At 45.6% G+C, this 21,089-nt stretch overlaps 1 protein-coding gene across 6 annotated transcripts in view; it reads right to left on the bottom strand.

Moving 5' to 3' along the window:
* The window catches only part of swt1 (SWT1 RNA endoribonuclease homolog), a 266,421-nt gene that overhangs the window by 138,634 nt on the left and 106,698 nt on the right, over positions 1 to 21,089 (bottom strand). For all 6 annotated transcript variants that reach the window (XM_038794629.1, XM_038794631.1, XM_038794630.1 and 3 more), the window contains 2 exons: positions 18,199 to 18,387; positions 12,817 to 12,910 (listed from right to left, as the gene is read on the bottom strand). In XM_038794629.1, coding sequence (XP_038650557.1) covers positions 12,817 to 12,910; positions 18,199 to 18,387 — 283 coding nt within the window. The remainder of the gene's footprint in view (positions 1 to 12,816; positions 12,911 to 18,198; positions 18,388 to 21,089) is intronic.

The raw sequence follows: 21,089 nt of genomic DNA on the forward strand, positions 1-21,089 counted from the left end.
AATAGTAAGGTGAAAAAGTCACTGATAGGAGTAGTCTATTGGCCACCGAATAGTAACGTTATGGTGGGGCAGGCAATAAACAAAGAAATAACTGATGCATATAGAAATGGTATAGCAGTTATCATGGGGGATTTTAATCTACATGTCGATTGGTTTAACCAGGTCGGTCAAGGCAACCTTGAGGAGGAGTTTATAGAATGTATCCCGATAGTTTCCTAGAACAGTATGTAATGGAACCTACCGAGGGAACAAGCTGTCCTAGATATTGTCCTGTATAATGAGACAGGATTGATTCATGATTTCATAGTTAGGGATCCTCTCGGAAGGAGCGATCACAATATGGTGGAATTTAAAATACAGATGGAGGGTGAGAAGGTAATATCAAATACTAGTGTTTTGTGTTTAAACAAAAGAGATTACAATGGGATGAGAGAAGAACTAGCTACGGTAGACTGGGAGCAAAGACTTTATGGTGGAACAGTTGAGGAACAGTGGAGAACCTTCCAAGCAATTTTTCACAGTGCTCAGCAAAGGTTTATACCAACAAAAAGGAAGGACGGTAGAAAGAGGGAAAATCGACCGTGGAGATCTAAGGAAATAAGGGAGGGTATCAAATTAAAGGAAAAAGCATACAAAGTGGCAAAGATTGGTGGAAGACTAGAGGACTGGGAAATCTTTAGGGGGCAACAGAAAGCTACTAAAAAGCTATAAAGAGTAAGATAGAGTATGAGAGTAAACTTCTCAGAATATAAAAACAGACAGTAAAAGTTTTTACAAATATATAAAACAAAAAAGAGTGGCTAAGGTAAATATTGGTCCTTTAGAGGGTGAGAAGATAGTTTTAATAATGGGAGATGAGGAAATGGCTGAGGAACTGAACAGGTTTTTTGGGTCGGTCTTCACAGTGGAAGACACAAATAACATGCCAGCGACTGATAGAAATGAGGCTATGACAGGTGAGGACCTTGAGAGGATTGTTCTCACTAAGGAGGTAGTGATGGGCAAGCTAATGGGGCTAAAGGTAGACAAGTCTCCTGGCCCTGATGGAATGCATCCCAGAGTGCTAAAAGAGATGGCTAGGGAAATTGCAGATGCACTAGTGATGATTTACCAAAATTCACTAGACTCTGGGGTGGTCCCGGCGGATTGGAAATTAGCAAACGTGACACCACTGTTTAAAAAAGGAAGTAGGCAGAGAGCAGGAAATTATAGGGCAGTGAGCTTAACTTCGGTAGTAGGGAAGATGCTGGAATCTATCATCAAGGAAGAAATAGCGAGGCATCTGGATAGAAATTGTCCCATTGGGCAGACGCAGCATGGGATCATAAAGGGCAGGTCGTGCCTAACTAATTTAGTGGAATTTTTTGAGGACATTACCAGTGCAGTAGATAACGGGGAGCCAATGGATGTGGTATATCTGGATTTCCAGAAAGCCTTTGACTAGGTGCCACACAAAAGGTTGCTGCATACGATAAAGATGCATGGAATTAAGGGTTAAGTAGTAGCATGGATAGAGGACTGGTTAATTAATAGAAAGCAAAGAGTGGGGATTAATGGGTGTTTCTCTGGTTGGCAATCAGTAGCTAGTGGTATCCCTCAGGGATCCGTGTTGGGCCCACAATTGTTCACAATTTACATAGATGATTTGGAGTTGGGGACCAAGGTCAATGTGTCCAAGTTTGCAGATGACACTAAGATGAGTGGTAAAGCGAAAAGTGCAGAGGATACTGGAAGTCTGCAGAGGGATTTGGATAGGTTAAGTGAATGGGCTAGGGTCTGGCAGATGGAATACAATGTTGACAAATGTGAGGTTATCCATTTTGGTAGGAATAACAGCAAACGGGATTATTATTTAAATGATAAAATATTAAAGCATGCTGCTGTGCAGAGAGACCTGGGTGTGCTAGTGCATGAGTCACAGAAAGTTGATTTACAGGTGCAACAGGTGATTAAGAAGGCAAATGGAATTGTGTCCTTCATTGCTAGAGGGATGGAGTTTAAGACTAGGGAGGTTATGCTGAAATTGTATAAGGTGTTAGTGAGGCCACACCTAGAGTATTGTGTTCAGTTTTGGTCTCCTTACTTGAGAAAGGACGTACTGGCACTGGAGGGTGTGCAGAGGAGATTCACTAGGTTAATCCCAGAGCTGAAGGGGTTGGATTACGAGGAGAGGTTGAGTAGACTGGGACTGTACTCGTTGGAATTTAGAAGGATGAGGGGGGATCTGATAGAAACATTTAAAATTATGAAGGGAATAGATAGGATAGATACGGGCAGGTTGTTGCCACTGGAGGGTGAAAGCAGAACTAGGGGGCATAGCCTCAAAATAAGGGGAAGTAGATTTAGGACTGAGTTTAGGAGGAACTTCTTCACCCAAATGGTTGTGAATCTATGGAATTCCTTCCCCAGTGAAGCAGTTGAGGCTCCTTCATTAAATGTTTTTAAGGTAAAGATAGATAGTTTTTTGAAGAATAAAGGGATTAAGGGTTATGGTGTTCGGGCCGGAAAGTGGAGCTGAGTCCACAAAAGATCAGCCATGATCTCATTGAATGGCGGAGCAGGCTCGAGGGGCCAGATGGCCTATTCCTGCTCCTAGTTCTTATGTGATTGAATCGCCATGGATAAACAAGAATATCTTGTCTTTCCCATTAATAAGTTGGGATCTGGGTGGACGTATACCTATGACTTAATCCTAGTTTACCAGTATAAAGAAAGGAGCAACAAATAGATTTTCAGCAGTAATCTGGGAATCCCGCAGGCACAACGATCGCAAGAAGAAAGGACCCTGGGTTTCGAACCCAGAGAAGACATCCACATCGAGTGATCATAGCCTGCCACCTCCTTTACTAAGTCCGGATAAAGCTCAACTATAAGTCTACATCATATTTTGTTGAGTAAGAGAATTGAGAATAAAATTGTGTTAACTGTGAACCTGTTTTGTCCTTTGTTCATCTCACAAATAAGGGCACCCGGGTAAAACGTGAGTAAGTAAACTGGTCGAACATATCAGAGGTTTTACAAGGACGACATCACTTTCTGGATCCGTCTCTTATGTGGCAACTTGTCACATCCACAGGTTCCCCATTATCCACCTTGCTGGCTATATCCTCAAAGAAATCAAGCTAGTTTGTCATGCATGACGTAACCTTCATTAAACCATGCAGACAATGATGGACTGAGCATAGTCTCTCCACATGCTCAATCATCTCTTCCTTAATGGCTGATTCCAGCAACTTCCCCAGCATAGGTGTCAAGCTAACCGGTCTATAGTTTCCTCCATAACCGGTCCATAGTTTCTCTCCCTTTTTGTATAGGGGTTTCACATTAGCGTGTTTCCAATCCATCGGGACCTTTCCAGAATCCAGGGAATTTTGAATTATCTTAACCAACACATCCACTATCTCTGCTGCCACCTCCTTTAATACCCTAGGGTGCCGCCATCAGGTCGCGGAGACTTATCTGCCTTTAATCCCATTAGTTTATTCAATATTTTCTCCCTAGTGATGGTTACTGCAACTAGTTCTTCTGCATTGACTGCAGCTTTTGAAAAACTTTTATCCTCTACTGTGAAGACAGAGGCAAAAAATCGGTTCAGTGCCTCCGCCTTCTCAGTGTTCATTTAGCTATTTTCTTCCTCGTTATATGCTTTTGGTATCAGGGTTTATGTTTTCTGCTAGTTTCCTTTCATAGTTCATATTAGCTCATTTGATTTTATTTTTAGTAGCCTTTTGCTGAACCTTAAAGTTTTGCAGTATGGTATGCCCTCGTTTTTGCCTTTATGTCCTCTTTGGCTTCCTTTTTTAGCCATGGGACGTTTTCCCCCCTTTTACAATTCCTCTTCCTCTCAGGAATATGCTTTAATTGAGATATATTTAATATCTCCTTGGACACCCGTCATTGTTCTTCAACTTATTTACCCTCAATTATTTGCACCCAGTCTACTTGGGCCAACTCTTTCCTCAGGCCCGTATAATTACCTCTGCCGAACTCTAAAACTCACTGTCTTCTCTCGCTCATTCAGAATCTGAAATTCTAGCATACTGTGATCACTCCTCCCAGGAGGATCCTTAACAACAAGACTATTTATCAACCCCTCTTCATTACGTAATGCTAAATCTAAAATAACCAGCTCCCTGGTTGGCTCCATAACATATTGCTCCAAGAAACAATCCCTCATACACTCTATGAAATCTCCCTCAAGGCTACCCTTGCCAATTTATTTAATCCAGTCAATATGCATGTTCAAATCACCCATGATTACCGTTGTTCCCTTCTCACAAGCCCTCATTAGTTATTGGTTTATACTATGCCCCACTTTGGAAGTGTTGCTCAAGGGCCTGTAAATTACTCCTACCAGGAGGTTTCCCCCCTTGATTTTTAATTCCACCCAGATTAATTCAACATTTTGGCCCTTTGTGTCAATATCATTTCTTGATACAGCCTTGATGTCATCTTTAACCAATAAAGCAACTTCACCTCCTGTTCCATCCTGTCTATCCTTTCTGAATACGGAGTACCCTTGAACATTCAACTCCTAGTCCCAGTCCTCCTGCAACCATGTTTCAGTAATACCCATCTGTCTCTATTTGTGCTGTCTGTTCATTGACTGTATTCCAAATACTGTGTATCTTTATGTACAAGGGCCGGGATTCTCTGAGCCTGCATCGGCTTGGAGAGTCGGGAGTTGATGCTGAGACGGGCCACGACGCCGGGACGTGATTCTCCGGCGACCGGAGAATCGCCGACAGCCCCGTGCACGTGGTCGACGCGGCGCCGGTCCGGAGCCGATGAAAGAGGCCCCCCGCGGCGATTCTCCACCGTCGACCGCCCGAGTTCCCGTCGCCGTGGTTCTAACATGGCGGGAGTTCGGACCCGCGGCCGCGATGGCCATCCTGGTGTGGGGGCGAGAGGATCAGACTCTGGGGGGGCCTTCCAGGACGGCCAGGCCCGTGATCGGGGAGCACTGATCGGTGGGCCCGCGCGATCCGGGGGGCCTACTCTTTGCCATGTTGCGCGGGCCCTGATTGCGCATGCGCGGACACGCAGCCAGCAGTGCAGGGCCGCGTGTCTGCGCTGCCGCTGAGTTTAGCACTCTGGCACCGTCCTGTGGGCTACGGAAACGCTGGGCCAGGAGGCCCGTTGACGCCGGCGCGAAACACTCAGATGTTTACACCGGCGTCAACACTTAGCTGCGATTTTAGAGAATCCCGGCCAAGGTTTTTAAATATGTCCCACTGATTTGTCTTTCCCGTGCAGGATTTACTTGTGCACTAAGCTTTGCACAGGTTCTGACCTAATTTATTAATTGCTGTTAATACTCCCCTTCAGAGTCATTAGACTGGCCCTGACTGTTCATCCTATTAACTGCTACCTTCTCCTTACATGCTGACCTGCTGCTTTGGTTCCCATTAACCATTATACTTCTTGTTGTTTTATCATTAACTGCATTGTTCCTCAAGTTAAGCTTCTGACTATTTCTTTACAGCCTCTGAAGTGGGACCATCTTTCCCTCACCACTCCTTTAGTCACGTGATTACTTCCCTAATTTTTTTCATCTCTCTTTGCTGTATGTTCTATGTCAATTTGCATATAGCTTCCAAAGATTATAGCTCGAGGACCTGTTCTTTAATTTTGTTCCTAGTTCCTGATAATCCCCAAACAGGTCCTCTTTCCTAGTCTTACATAGGTTGTTTGTCCCAAAGTAGACCACAACTTGTGATAGACAGAGAAATCAAGGGTCAGAATCAAACCGGGAATGTTGAAAGGTTTTGTCCCTTAATGCGCTTGCAACAATGTAGATGAATTAATCACGCAAATAGATGTAAATAGTATGATAAGAGTTGGGATTACGGAGACATGGGTGCAGCATGACCAGGGATGGGAAATGAACATCCAGGGGTATTCAATATTTAGGAAGACAGGTAAAAAAGGAAAAGACGGTGGCATTGCATTGCTATTTAAAGAGGAAACAAATGCAATAGGGAAGAAAGATATTAGCTCTGGCAATATGTAATCTGTAGGGGTAGAGCTGAGAAACACTTACAGGTTAAAAACGGTTAGTGGGGGTTGCATTAAGACCCCCAAACTGCAATGGTGATTTCAGGATTGGCATTACGAAATTAGGGAGTCATGCAATAAGGAACATCTGTAATTATGAGTCACTTTAATCTGCATCTAGATTGGACAAAATCACGTTGGTAACAGTGCCGTAAATGAGGAATTCCTGGAGTGTAATTGGGATTATTTTCTGGGCCTAATACATTGAGGAACCAACTCGAGAACAGGCCATCCTAGGCTGGGTTTGTGTAATGAGAAAGAAATAATTGGCAAGCTAGATGTGCGAGGCCCTTTCAGGATGAATGGCCATAATATGATAGAATTCTTAATCAACGTGGAATTAACGTGGTTGATTCTGAGACTAGGGTCCTGAATCTCAATAAAAGAAACAACGATGGTATGAGGTGCAAGCTGGCTATGATGGATTAGGGAATGTTATGGGATAATGGTGGATAGGCAGTTAGGCGGCACGAGAGCACAGTGGTTCGCACTTTTGCGTCACAGCGCCAGAGTCCCAGGTTCGATTTGCAGCTTGGGTCACTGTCTGTGCTGAGTCTGCACATTTTCCCTGTGTCTGCGTGGGTTTCCACCTGGTGCTCCGGTTTTCTCCCACAGGTCCCGAAAGACGTGCTAAGAAGTAATTTGGACATGCTGAATTCTCCCTCATGTACCCGAACAGACCGGAGTGCGGCAACTAGGGATTTTCACAGTAATTTAATTGCAGTGTTAATGTAAGCCTACTTGTGACAATAAAGATAATTATAGCAAACATTCGAAGAGCGCATGGGTGAACGGCAATAATTTTTCATTCCGGTATGGTGCAAAAACAAAATGGGAAAGATGCCCAAACTGCATTGTAAATTCTATGATTCTATGGCTAACAGTGGAAATTAGAGCTAGTAGTAGATCCAAGGTATAGAAACATAGAATTTACAGTGCAGGAGGCCATTCGGCCCATCGAGTCTGCACCAGCCCTTACAGAGAGCACCCTACACAAGCCCACCCTATCTACCTATCCCTGTAACCCCCACTTAACTTTATTTTTGGACACCAAGGGCAATTTAACATGCCCAACCCACCTAACCCGCACATCTTTGGACTGTGGGAGGAAACCGGAGCGCCCGGAGGAAACCCACACAGACACGGGGAGAACGGGGAGAGGGGGGATGGAGAGCTTCATGAACAGGCTATGTTTCCCAAGGGTTCAAGAGGAGCTGGTAGAGGGGCTCGGGGCGCCGATAGAGTTGGAGGAGCTAGTCAGGGGATTGGACAAATGCAGTCAGGTAAGGCGCCGGGGCCGGATGGGTTCCCGGTGGAATTTTATAAAAAGTATGCGGATCTGGTGGGCCCCGTGTTGGTGCGAGCCTTCAATGAGGCATGGGAGGGGGGGGTTTTGCCCCCAACTATGTCGCGGGCACTGATCTCTCTGATCCTAAAGCGGGATAAGGACCCCTTGCAGTGTGGATCATACAGGCCTATCTCGCTCCTCAATGTTGACGCTAAGTTGCTGGCGAAGATCCTGGCCACCAGGATAGAGGACTGTGTGCCAGGGGTGATACACGAGGATCAGACAGGATTTGTCAAGGGACGGCAGCTCAACACGAATGTGCGGAGACTGCTAAATGTTATTATGATGCCGGCAGTGGAGGGGGAGGCGGAGATAGTGGTGGCGCTGGATGCGGAGAAAGCGTTTGATAGAGTTGAGTGGGGGTACCTGTGGGAGGTGCTGGAGCGGTTTGGATTCGGGGAGGGATTCATCAAATGGGTGAGGCTGCTCTACGTGGCTCCGATGGCAAGTGTAGTTACCAATGGAAGGAGATCGGAGTACTTTAGGCTCTACCGTGGGACCAGGCAGGGGTGCCCCCTGTCCCCCTTGCTCTTTGCACTGGCGATTGAACCTTTGGCTATGGCGTTGAGGGAGTCAGGGAGATGGAGGGGTCTGGTGCGGGGTGGGGAGGAACATCGTGTATCACTGTATGCGGACGACCTGCTGTTGTATGTGGCGGATCCAGAAGGGGGAATGCCGGGGGTGATGGAGCTGTTAGCGGAATTTGGGGGCTTCTCGGGCTATAAGTTAAATTTAGGCAAGAGTGAGGTATTTGTAGTACACCCGGGTGATCAGGAGGAGGGAATTGGGAGACTCCCATTTAAGAGGGCAGTGAAGAGCTTCAGATACCTGGGGGTGCAGGTGGCCAGGAGTTGGGGGACTCTCCATAAGCTTAATTTTACCAGGCTGGTGGAGCAGATGGAGGAGGAATTTAAAAGGTGGGACATGGTACCGCTATCGTTGGCGGGTAGAGTGCAGTCCGTCAAAATGACGGTTCTCCCAAGGTTCTTGTTCCTTTTTCAGTGTTTGCCCATCTTTATCCCTAGGGCCTTTTTTAGAAGGGTGACTAGCAGCATCATGAGCTTTGTTTGGGCGCATGGGACCCCGAGGGTGAAGAGGGTCTTCTTGGAGCGGGGTAGAGATGGGGGGGGCTGGCGTTACCCAATCTCTCGGGGTATTATTGGGCGGCCAATGTGTCGATGGTGCGCAAGTGGATAATGGAGGGGGAGGGAGCAGCATGGAAACGGATGGAGAGGGCGTCCTGTGGAGATACAAGCCTGGGGGCCCTGGTAACGGCGCCGTGGCCGCTCCCTCCTACGAGGTATACCACGAGTCCGGTGGTGGCGGCTACCCTCAAGATTTGGGGGCAGTGGAGGCGACATAGGGGAGAAGTGGGGGGCTCGATGGAGGCTCCGTTAAGGGGGAACCATAGGTTCGTCCCGGGGAACATTGATGGGGGATTTCAGAGTTGGCACAGAGCGGGCATCAGACAGCTGAGGGACCTGTTTATTGATGGGAGGTTTGCGAGCCTGGGGGAGTTGGAGGAGAAATTTGGGCTCCCCCCGGGGAACATGTTCAGGTATCTGCAGGTAAAGGCATTTGCTAGGCGGCAGGTGGATGGATTCCCTTCGCTTCCTGCGAGGGGGGTGAGCGACAGGGTGCTTTCGGGGGTCTGGGTCGGAGAGGGGAAGATATCTGATATCTACAAGGTTATGCAGGAGGCGGAGGAGGCATCAGTAGAGGAGCTGAAAGCTAAGTGGGAGGGGGAACAGATCGAAGACGGGACATGGGCTGATGCTCTGGAGAGGGTTAATTCTTCCTCCTCGTGTGCGCGGCTTAGCCTCATCCAATTCAAGGTGCTGCACCGGGCCCACATGACTGGGACGAGGATGAGTAGGTTCTTTGGGGGTGAAGACAGGTGTGTCAGGTGCTCGGGGAGTCCAGCGAACCATGCCCATATGTTCTGGGCATGCCCGGCACTGGAGGAGTTCTGGAAAGGGGTGGCGAGGACAGTGTCGAGGGTGGTGGGATCCAGGGTCAAGCCAGGATGGGGACTCGCGATTTTTGGGGTTGGGGTGGAGCCGGGAGTGCAGGAGGCGAAAGAGGCCGGTGTGCTGGCCTTTGCGTCCCTAGTAGCCCGGCGAAGGATCTTGCTACAATGGAAGGATGCGAGGCCCCCAAGCGTGGAGACCTGGATCAATGACATGGCGGGTTTCATTAAGCTCGAGAAGGTCAAATTCGCCCTGAGAGGGTCGGTACAAGGGTTCTTTAGGCGGTGGCAACCTTTTCTCAACTTTCTGGCTCAACGATAGGGTGCAGGGACAGTAGCAGCAGCAACCCGGGGGGGGGGGGGGAGGGGGGAGGGAAAAGGGGGGGGGGGGGAGGGAAAAGGGGGGGGGGGCGGACAATGACTATGTTTGTTTATTTAATTTAAATTTATTTTTAAGTTCTTTTGTTGTTCATTGGGGTTGGGGGGTGGGGGGATGGGATACATATGGTCTGGGGGTGTTACAGTTATTATGGGTTATTTTGTTGCATTTCATTGTTTGTCGTTATGTTTTATATTTTCTGTAAAAAATTCCAATAAAAATTATATTTAAAAAAAAACAGACACGGGGAGAACATGCAGACTCCGCACAGACAGTGACCCATCCAGGAATCGAACCTGGGACGCTGGACTGTGAAGCAATTGTGCTAATCACTATGCTAACGTGCTGCCCCCAGGTAGAGGCATGCAAATTGGTCAAAAAATAACAGCAGACCTGAGGATTGGGACAGTTTAGAATTCAGCAAAGGAGAACAAAGGAACGGATTAAGAGGAGGAAAGTGGAGCAGAGGGTAAGTTTGAAGGCAACATAAAAACGGACTATAAAATATTCTACAGGTATGTGAAGAGAAAAAGATTGGTGAAGACAAATAGAAGTCCCTTACAGTCGGACGTCGGTAGTGGAGAAAATACTGGAGTCCATTGTAAAAGATTTTGTAGCAGAACACTTGTAAAAGAAGAGGCAGAATTGAACAGAGTCAGAACGGATTTACGAAAGGGAAATCATGTTTGACAAATCTACTCGAATTCTTCAAGAATGTAACAGGTATTGATAAGGGGGAACCAGTGAATGTGTTTTATTTGGACTTTCAGAAAACTTTCGACAACGTCCCACAAAAGAGATTAGCATGTAAAAGTAAAGCACATGGGGTTAGGAGTAGTGTAGTGCGATGCTTAGAAAAGTGGTTGGCAGACAGGAAACCACAAGTAGGTATAAACGGGTCTTTTTCTAAAAGACAGGCAGTGACTAGTGGGGTACTGCAGGGATCAGTGCTAGGATCCCAGCTATTCTCAATATATAATAATGTCTTAGATGAGGGAATGAAATGTATTATCTCCAAATTTGCAGATGACACAATGCTGGGTGGAAGGATGAGCTGTGAGGAGGATGCAGAGATGCTTCAGTGGGATTTGGACAAAGCTGATTGAGGAGGCAAATGCAAGACAGATGCAGTACACTGTTGATAATCGTCAGGTTATGCACTTTTGTCGCAAAAACAGAAAGGCAAATTTTTATCTGAATGGCTATAAAGTGAGAGAGGGGACTTGGCTGTCCTCATACACCAGTCACTGAAGTAAAGCATGCAGTGCAACAGGCAGTAAAGACGGCAAATAGTATGTTGGCCTTCATAGCGAGAGGATTCAAGTAAGAGTGGGTATGCCTTGCTGCAATTATACAGGGCCTTGGTGAGACCACACCTGGATTATTGTGTGCAGTTTTGGTCTCGTTATCTGAAGAAGGATGTTCTTGCTATAGAGGGAATGCAGCAAAGATTTGCCTGAGTGATTCCTGGCATGGCGGGCTGACATAAGGAGAGATTGAGTCAGTTAGGATTTTATACGCTGGAGTTCAAAAGAATGAGGGGTAATGCGTAGAAACCTATAAAAGTCTTAACAGGACTAGATAGGGTAGATGCAGGAAGGATGTTCCCGATGGTAGGGGAGTCCAGAACCATTGGTCACAGTCTGATGATACAGGGAAGACCATTTAGGACAGATGAGGAGAAATTTCTTTACCCAGAGCGGTGAGCCTGTAGAATTCGCTGCCATGGAAAGTGGTATGTTTTCAAGGAATTTGATATAGCTGTTGGGGCGAAAGGGATCTCAGGATATATGGGGAAGGCAGAACAGGCCCAACATGCCCAATGGCCTATGTAACCCGGAGAACTAAGGTAAAGCACTTGAGGGCGGCTAACAAGGCAAAGAATTACACAATGAATGGTAGGGCCCTGGAAAGTAATCAAGTTCATAAGTACCTTGAGTGTATATCCACAGATCCCTGAAGGTGGCAGGGCAAGGAGGTAAAGTGGTTAAGACTTGTGGAATTCTTGCCTTTATTAGCTGAGGCGTAGAATACAAGAGCAGAGGGGTCATGTTGGAACTGTAAAGAATGCTGGTTAGGTCACAACTTGACTATTGTGTGGGAATTCTGGTCACCATATTGCACTGGAGAGGGTACAGAGGAGATTTACAAGATGTTGACTGGGCTAGAGTATCAGAGTTACGAGGTTAGATTGGGTAAGCTGGGTCTGTTTTCTTTGGAGCAATGAAGGTTGAGAAGGGACCTGAAGAGATGTATAAGATTATGAGGGGCAAAGATAGGGTGGACAGGAAGGCACTTATTCCATTAGTGGAGGGATCGATAACAAGGTAACCTTGATTTAAGCTAAGAGGTAGGAGGCTAAGAGGGTAGTTAAGGAGAATATTTTTCACCCAGCGGGTGGTGGGAGTCTGCAATACACCGTGTGAAAGAGTGGCTGAGTCAGAAACTCTCAAGATTTTAAGAAACATTTAGAAATTCACTTGCACTGTCATAACCTCAAGGGATATGGGGCAAACACTGGAAAATGGGATTAGTCAGATCTTTGTTGACCTGCGCAGACACACTGGGACTGGCCTCCTTCAATGCTGCAAACATTTTTAAATCTACATCCAGGTCTTCAAAGTTTAATTCCTGGCATGGACTTAATAGCCAACTGCTGCTATTGACCTCTTCCCCTGTAGGTACAGGGTGATTCTCCTCCTTTCCATCTCTCCCACCAAGGCCTGCAATGCAGTGTCCATACACTGTGAAACTAATCTTTCTTATATTGGGCCATTCCTCACAATCACTCAGGATCAATTCTCTTCCTGCACAACTCCCAGGACCTGCTGCAGCCACAATGCACCTCCACTGCAAGTGGTGGAGGCCGATTTTAAGCAGTGGAGGCTAGTTTTAAGTGGTGCAGCTTTCATTTCACTCAGCAATGACAGTTATTCATTCATTGTGATTCCCAAACCGGTTTTCAGGTTATTCAATTTCAGCCCCTATTTCTGTTTTAGTGCTGATAAACTTTCATTTCTGTCTGTAAGTACACTGGCAATGGATTCAGCAGCATTGTCTTACCTGCACAGGAGGACCTGCGTTCCAGGGTACAACTGTTGATACTGCAAACAACACTGCAATACGCGGTCATCATTATTTTCATCCCGTAAGCTACCTGTTCAGAAAAATAAATTAAAATGGATGTACCATACATTTGAAATTACAAGTTGAAATTTTAACAGTAGTGACTCATTTATGTTCATGAAGTAGAAGAAAACAATTCAGAATAATTTCACATTACTTTGGGTTATTTTGACTTGTTTAATCACTGCTTCCAATTCATCGTACTTCCAATGCATGGGACTAAATTAACATAACGCAACAGTATGAGAGATTTTATTTTAGGGAGAAAAAAGCTTTTTAGCCAATGGTTTATTTTCTCACTTAGGGAACCATTGGCACTTTTGTCTACAATGTAGTATAATTTATATACATTTCAGTATTTATATTTCACTATTTATATATATGCTGCATACTGTTTTAGTTGGTGGCTTCTTTAGAAGCTGATGGTGTGCTGTCGTTTTGAACCGTCATAGTGCATGTGGCTTAGGTACACCCACAGTGGTGCAAGGGTGGTGGGGCGGAGAATTCATGAATTTTGACCCAGCAGTGAAACAGCATTAATATTGTTCCAAGTCAGGATGACACAGGTATTGGAGGGAAACTTGCAGGTGGTGATATTTCCCAATCATCTTCTGCCTTTAGTTTTCTAGGAGGTTGCGGGTTTGGAAGGTGCTATGGAAGAGGCCTTGGTAAGTTGTTACAATGCATCCTGTGAATGATACACACTGTTGTCAATGTGCATCAGTGGTGGAGGGTGTGAATATTTAAGATAGTGGATGGGGTGCAAAATCAAGCAGGATGCTTTGTGCAGAGTGGCATTGAGCTTGAGTGTTGTTGGAATCACACTCATCTGCACTCATGACTTACGCCTTGGACACATGGACAGGCTTTGAGGAGTCAGGGGATGAATTATCTGCTGCAGAACCCTTAGCCTCTAATCTGCTCATGCAGCCAGAGTACTTGTATGGTTGATCTAGTTAGGTTTCTGGTCAATGGTAACTCCCAGGATGTTGACTGTAGAGGGTTCCATGATGGCAATGTCATTGAATGACATGGGGAGATGGGTAGAATCTGTCTTATTGGAGACGGTCATTTCCTGGTACTTAAGTGGCAAGAGACATTCATACCCAAGCCTAAATGCTGCCTAAGTCTTGCTGCATGCAGGCATAAACTGCTTCAGTTTCTGAGGGAATGTGAATAGAACTGAACATCGTGCAATCAGTGAACATCCCCATTTCTTACCTTCTGATGAAGAGAAGGTCATTGATGATGCAGTTGAAGATGTTTGGGCAGTTTGAAATTGACAACCGAGTTGTATATTTCTGCACATTTAATGGATGCTAACTAAAGGCAAAGTGGATGGAATGTAAAATGTGGTAATCTCACGGACCAGTTATGACCACGTGAGCTCAAATCCTACCATGTGTAGCAAGCAATCTCACTGGTTGTAACTAATAACGTAACTGACCTGATTGACACAGTGGGGGGGTGGATTTTATATGTCCATATTCATATAGCCCCTATAACCAACTCACTGTTTCCATGGCAGATGCTTTTATATGCTGCAGCTCACTCTGGGAATAGCGTCACTGAAACAACCCAATAATAATAACCACACCAAGAAGTAACAAAGTGATATGCTGAAACAGTTGGAACTGTTTTCTTCTGGAGTTAAAAATGAAATTCCTATCAGAAATATATTACGGTCTTAAATAAATAGAATACCAATTAGAAGGCAAAGATTCTGCATTTCTTTCCAATCATAAAATTAATGGAATTATTTACATAGAATAGGCAGGGTTGGGGTGGGGTGTAATGGAAAACAGGAAGTATAATGAATGAAGGAACACCAAAGATCAATAAAGGCAGCAGACCAGGCAGAACATACAATTATGACAACCTCAATTCTGCTAGAGTACTGGGTTGCATGTCAGTGATTAAGACAGAAGGAATTTAATTTCATTCGGCACCTTTTCGGGGTACAAACTCAATTGCTAAAGAGCGAGATATTCAGGGAGAGAAGTGCCTACTTGGGAACACTGCCGTTCAAGCTGGCCAAAACAAGGTATTTGGGGATTCAGGTGGCTCATGATTGGGCTCTGATGCACAAATGGAACTTGGCCAATTTGGGGTGAGAGGGTATCTCAAGAGGTGGGAAGCCCTCCCGTTGACCTTGGCTGGGAGAGTGCAGACCATATAGACAAACATTCTCCCATGGTTTTTGTATGTGTTTCGGTCTCTCCCGATATTCCTCCCCAAGACATTTGTTTGGAGGGTGGATAAGCTAATTGCGGCCTTTGAATGGGCCGGCAAGACACTCAAAATTTGGAGTGCTTTCTTCCAGAGGGGGCAGCGTGTGGGGGTCTGGCACTTTCACATTTGTTATATCATTACTGAGCGCCGAATGTGGAAAAGGTGCGGCGCTGGAGGATGGAGATGGGGTCGGAGTGGGCATGGAGGAGGAGGCCTCCTATATGGGGGTGTGCTTAAGGGCTTTAGCAACGGCTCCTCTCACGTTATCGTCAGCCAGGTATACAGCGAGCCCGGTAGTGGTGGCATCCCTTAAGATTTGGTACCAGCTTTGGCGACACTTTGGGGTGGGTGGGGGAGAGATGTCGGTGCTGGCCCCGATATGTGGGAATCATAGGTTTGCATCAGCAAGGATGGACACCACACATAAGAGTTGGAGTAGGGAGTGGGTTTAGCGGATTAGGGACTTGTTCGTGGAATGGAGGTTTATGAGGTTGGAGGAATTGCAGGGGCTATACCAGTTGCCGAGGGGAAGTGAATTCAAAGATGTGTGCAGGTACAGGACTTTGTTCCCTCAGCTACCGAGTCATAGCTTACTGTATAGGTTGTTATCTGATGATGAGTTGAGGGAAGGGAGGATTGTAGCTATTCATGCATGGCTGGTGGAAACAGGGAAGGCGGCATTAGAAGAAATAAAGGGGAAGTGGGAGGAGGAGCTGTATGGGGGGAGGTGTCGTGGTTGGTGCCTCAAGTGATATTTTGTATCGGGTGAACTCGACTTCCTAGTGTGTCAGGATGAGCCTCACATAGTTCAAGGTGGTCCACAGAGCTCATATGACATGGGTTTGGATGAATAGGTTCTTCCCCCGATGTGGAGAATAGGTGCAATGGGGCGCAGGGCGTCCGGCGAATCACATGCACATGCTCTGGTCCTGCCCAAAGCTAGTAGAGTTTTGGACATCGATCTTTGAGACATTGTCAGAGATCATGGAGGTGAGGGTGGAGCCTTGCCCGCTGGTGGCCATCTTTGGAGTGTCAGAGATGCTGGAGCTACTGGAGCTACTGGAGGGGAGAGGAGCCAATGTTGTGGCCTTCACTTCTCTGATTGCTCAAAGGCGAATTCTGCTAGGGTGGAAGTCAGAGACATCGCCAAAGGCGTTGGCATGACTGGGGGACATGGGAGAATTCCTGCAATTGGAGAAAATTAAGTTTGCTCTTAAAGGGTCAGTGGAGGGATTTTGCGTGAGCTGGAGACTATATCTGTGTTTAAAGATTTGTTTGTGGCTGTTGAGTAAGGAGGGGGTCTTTTCTGGGGGAGGGTTAAGTTGGGAAAGGTTTAAAAAAGGGGGAAAATACAGTTCCCCTCGGCAACTGGTATAGCCCCTGCAATTCCTTATACTTTAGATGTTTTTTGGATAGTTGTGTAATATTTTTGTGTTACATTTGGAATAAAATATCTTTTTTGGAAAAGGAATTTCACTTCATGCCCTCAGGTCATACCAACGTAATTCACAGACAAGTAATTACTGCTTGAAGCATAGTGAAAATCGCTTATTGTCACGAGTAGGCTTCAATGAAGTTACTGTGAAAAGCCCTTAGTCGCCACATTCTGGCGCCTGTCCGGGGAGGCTGGTACGGGAATCGAACCGTGCCGCTGGCCTGCTTGGTCTGCTTTAAAAGCCAGCAATTTAGCCAAGTGAGCTAAACGAGCATAAACATACTTTCATAAAATAAATACAAGTGAAACATTCAAACAAAACAGAGACTTTGAATTGAAGAGCTCCTGTTCCTTACACCTTGCCAATAATTTCTGGTAAACATCTGCCACCTACAGTAACGATCATGAATTGCAACCTTGTATATGACTCATTTTAGCTCCCTCTAACCAATTTGCCAGACATAAAAGACCATCAAATATTTATAAAAAGTCAGCCTATAAAAGATTGGTTCACAAGTTAATGAAATAAAATGAAGCTGGTGATATTTTCTATGTTTCTCTAAATTTTAGGCAAATCTAAATCTGAACCTCATCTCAATTACTCTTCCGACCAATATTCAAGTACTGCTTAACAAAACAATAATAATTACATTTATTTTATCTTTTATTCATTCATGGAGTGAAGGTTTCACTAGCAAGGCCAAATTTAGTTGCCATCTCTAAATACCTCCCGAGGAAAGTGTCTTGTGCAATCGCTGCAGTTCACTGGTGAAGATGCTCCCACTGTGCTTTTTAGGTGAGGAGTTCCAAGATTTTGACCCAGCAATGGCAAAGGAACAACAATTTATTTTTTATTCATTAATGCGATGTGGATGTCTCTGGGCAGGCCAACATTTATTTTCCATCCCCAATTACCCTCGAGATGATGGTGCCGCATTCCTGAACTGCTGCAGCCTTGTGGTGTAGATACACCCATAGTGCTGTTAGGACATAGATTCAATTTATAAATGGCTGTTGTTTCCATCTTTGAGCAACTACTGCAAGCAGATGCAAGTATCTAACACTGCTCATCAAAAACGAAAATAATTATTTCTGAAATCTATGTATTTTAAAAAGTTAATAATTTCTGATCACAATGTTTCAAACTATACTGCTATTCATTATCCAATAATTCCTGCTGAAAATTGCATGGCTGTGAATGTTAAGTGAAGATATAATTAGACCTGGCTCATTCCTCCCCCACAATTTTTACTTCAAATATTGTGGCTTACATATTAAGACAGCTTACTAGACAAGGTTTTGGAATAGGACGTGCCTATAGAACTATATACCTACAGCGCTCTGCTTTCAAAAGTCAAAAAAGGAAGAAAATTAATATTACATAAAACATTAAAGTGATTAATAAAACAGGACAACACTGATATAAAATTGGTGTGTCATTGATTGGGATAAAGCAAGAATAAAATCTCAAAATTAAGTATAGAACATATCTTTTTGATTGCTTTTGTCATTCAATAAACTGCACCCTACCATCAGACCTTTTTCTCATGCTTAGTTACCCTGGTGACCGAGAGATAGCAAGCTGTCAAAATGTGTGGCCGCTGATATAGAATATCTCAGAAAAGATACAATGACGACACTGTGTAACTTACAGAACTTTTGAGCTGCCTGTTGCATGGACTGACCCCATACACGCGGATGTCGAATTTTGAAGCAGGAATAAATGAACTGTACAGCAGGTATGGCTTTACGATTCACACCTCGAGAGAGCTTTCCGTTTTTTAAGGAATCCAGTTCCTGTAGAACTACCCATGGAATAACTATAATTGGGAAACCGACACCTGCAATGAGAGAAACGTAATTGGACAATTGCACTGTACACTTATGCAAGTGGTATGCTATTTAGACAACACTAATTAAGCTATCGTCAGAGCAGTTTTCCAGTAATATCCATATAATTTAACGAGAGTCGCCGAGGACTCGTACATCCTGAAGATGAGAGCATGATGCCAGTACTAGAAAGAAAACATAGAACATAGAACGATACAGCGCAGTACAGGCCCTTCGGCCCTCGATGTTGCACCGACATGGAAAAAATCTAAAGGCCATCTAACCTACATTATGCACTTATCATCCATATGCTTATCCAATAAATTTTTTAATGCCCTCAATGTTGGCGTGTTCACTACTGTTGCAGGTAGGCCAACATTGAGGGCATTTAAAAATTTATTGGATAGGCATATGGATGATAAGGGCATAGTGTAGGTTAGATGGCCTTTAGATTTTTTCAAAACAATCGACTTCCGGTCGCGGCCATGCGTTAAGCGGCCGTCTTCTTGGTGGCTCCCACGCAGGGAAACTTTTGACTAACCATGAGTCCCAATCGGATCTTTGAATACGGTCCCGAGGTCCCAATTTTTGCTGGTGAAGGTGTCAGCTACGCTAGCATAGTCCGGAATGCACACAACGAAGAGCAACGGGGGGTAAAAAGAAAGTGGCTGCAGGCAGACCGCGAGACACAGGAGAGCACAGTTGAAGGCGCGATGGTGGTGGACCCGGTGTCGGCACTTCCAGCCTAATGGTCTACTGCTCAGTTAGTGGACTTTTTAATTGCTCAATTCCAGAAGCAGAGGTTGGAAACCTCTGAAGGTCTTGTAAAGGCCATTGACCCGATTAAGGTAGCAGTGGAGAGAGTTGAGCAGCATCTAAAGGCTCAGGGCACCTCGCTTCAAATAATGGCGGAGTCTGTCGCCGACCACAAGGACCGGCTGGGCTCAATGGATGCAGAGCTTTCCCAGATTGCGGATAGTTTCAAAAAGTTACAGGATAAGGTGGACGAGCAGGAGAATCGAGAGCGTCAGCAAAATATCCGAATAGTCAGTCTGCCGGAGGGGTTGGAGGGCTCACAACCCTCGGAGTATGTGGCACAGATGCAACAGAAGCTGGTAGGCAAGAAAGTTTTCAGTCACCCACTCCAGGATTGACCGTGCACACAGAGTGTTGAGAAGGCAGCCAAAGGCAATGGTGGTGCGACTGCACCTTTTCCTGGACAAGGAAGAAATTCTGAACTGGGCCAGGCAGGCGGAGAAGAACTCATACGAGGGAAGCGTAATCAGAATATACCCCGATTGGGGTATGGAACAAGCTAAACGCTGCACCAGATTCTACAAAGTCATGGCGGTCCTGCACAACATAGAATATACAGTGCAGAAAGAGGCCATTCGGCCCATCACTTCTGCACCGACCCACTTAAACCCTCACTTCCACCCTATCCCCGTAATGCAATAACCCCTCCTAACCTTTTTGGACACCAAGGGCAATTTATCATGGCCAATCCCCCTAACCTGCATGTCTTTGGACTGTGGGAGGAAACCGGAGCACCTGGAGGAAACCCACACAAAACACTGGGAGAAAGTGCAGACTCCTCACAGACACAGCGGGGAATCGAACCTGGGACCCTGGAGCTGTGAAGCCACAGTGCTATCGACTTGTGCTACCGTGCTGCCAAGGAGTTGTGAGATTTGGAATGCTGTATATGGCCCATTTGTGGATCACCTTTCGTAAACAGGAGTACTTTTAACACACCCCAGAGGAGGCGGATACGTTTCTTCGGGACCAGGGGATTGGGAATCTGTAAATACGTTAAAATGTTGTTGTTGCGTTCTGTGAAGATTTTGTACTTAGTTTGATTGTTGTGCATTCTTGTATCGTTGCTATGTTCTTCTATCACTCTCCTTTCTGTTTTTCATTTTAATGAGGTGGGTCTTATGTTTGGGTGCTGGGGAGATGTGGAGGGTGGGATAGGGGTTATTTATTTGTGTAATTTTTTTATGATCAGGTTTGGGTGATATGGAGGGTTCAGGGAAGTTGCAGGCCTTATTCGGGGCTGACAGAGAGGCTGACAGAGAGAGAGAGAGAGATGAAGAGAGAGAGAGAGATGAAGAGAAAGATGAAGAGAAAGATGAAGAGAGAGATGAAGAGAGAGATGAAGAGAGAGATGAAGAGAGAGATGGAGAGAGAGATGGAGAGAGAGATGGAGAGAGAGATGGAGAGAGAGATGGAGAGAGAGATGGAGAGAGAGATGGAGAGAGAGATGGAGAGAGAGATGGAGAGAGAGATGAAGAGAGAGATGAAGAGAGGGATGAAGAGAGAGATGAAGAGAGAGAGGGAGAGAGAGAGATAGAACTTCAATACAGTCCTGGAGCTGGATCGATCATGCCCTAGATCCGGGAGGATATTGCGTTGGCTGGGCAGCTCTCGAGATTCATGCAGCTTATGGGCGGCGTGGATCCATCGTGCTTTGGGAGGCTTCGGACGAATGAGTTTTCTTTCTTTTCACATGTTCACAAGCGTTATTCTCGAATATATTTTCTTTGTTTTAGATGAGACATTGATTTCTGGAGCTGCGAGGACAGATCTCGCCAATTGTGGTGTCTGACCATGCTCCGCACTGGGTGGGCCTGCAGGCGGAAAAGCCGTCTCCTTGCACGTAGAGACGGGACGTTGGACTCCCTGTGGATAAGGAAATATGTGAGAGGTTGGA

The sequence above is a fragment of the Scyliorhinus canicula genome, chromosome 4 (assembly GCF_902713615.1).
Source record: "Scyliorhinus canicula chromosome 4, sScyCan1.1, whole genome shotgun sequence".
In the NCBI taxonomy this organism is placed as follows: domain Eukaryota; kingdom Metazoa; phylum Chordata; class Chondrichthyes; order Carcharhiniformes; family Scyliorhinidae; genus Scyliorhinus; species Scyliorhinus canicula.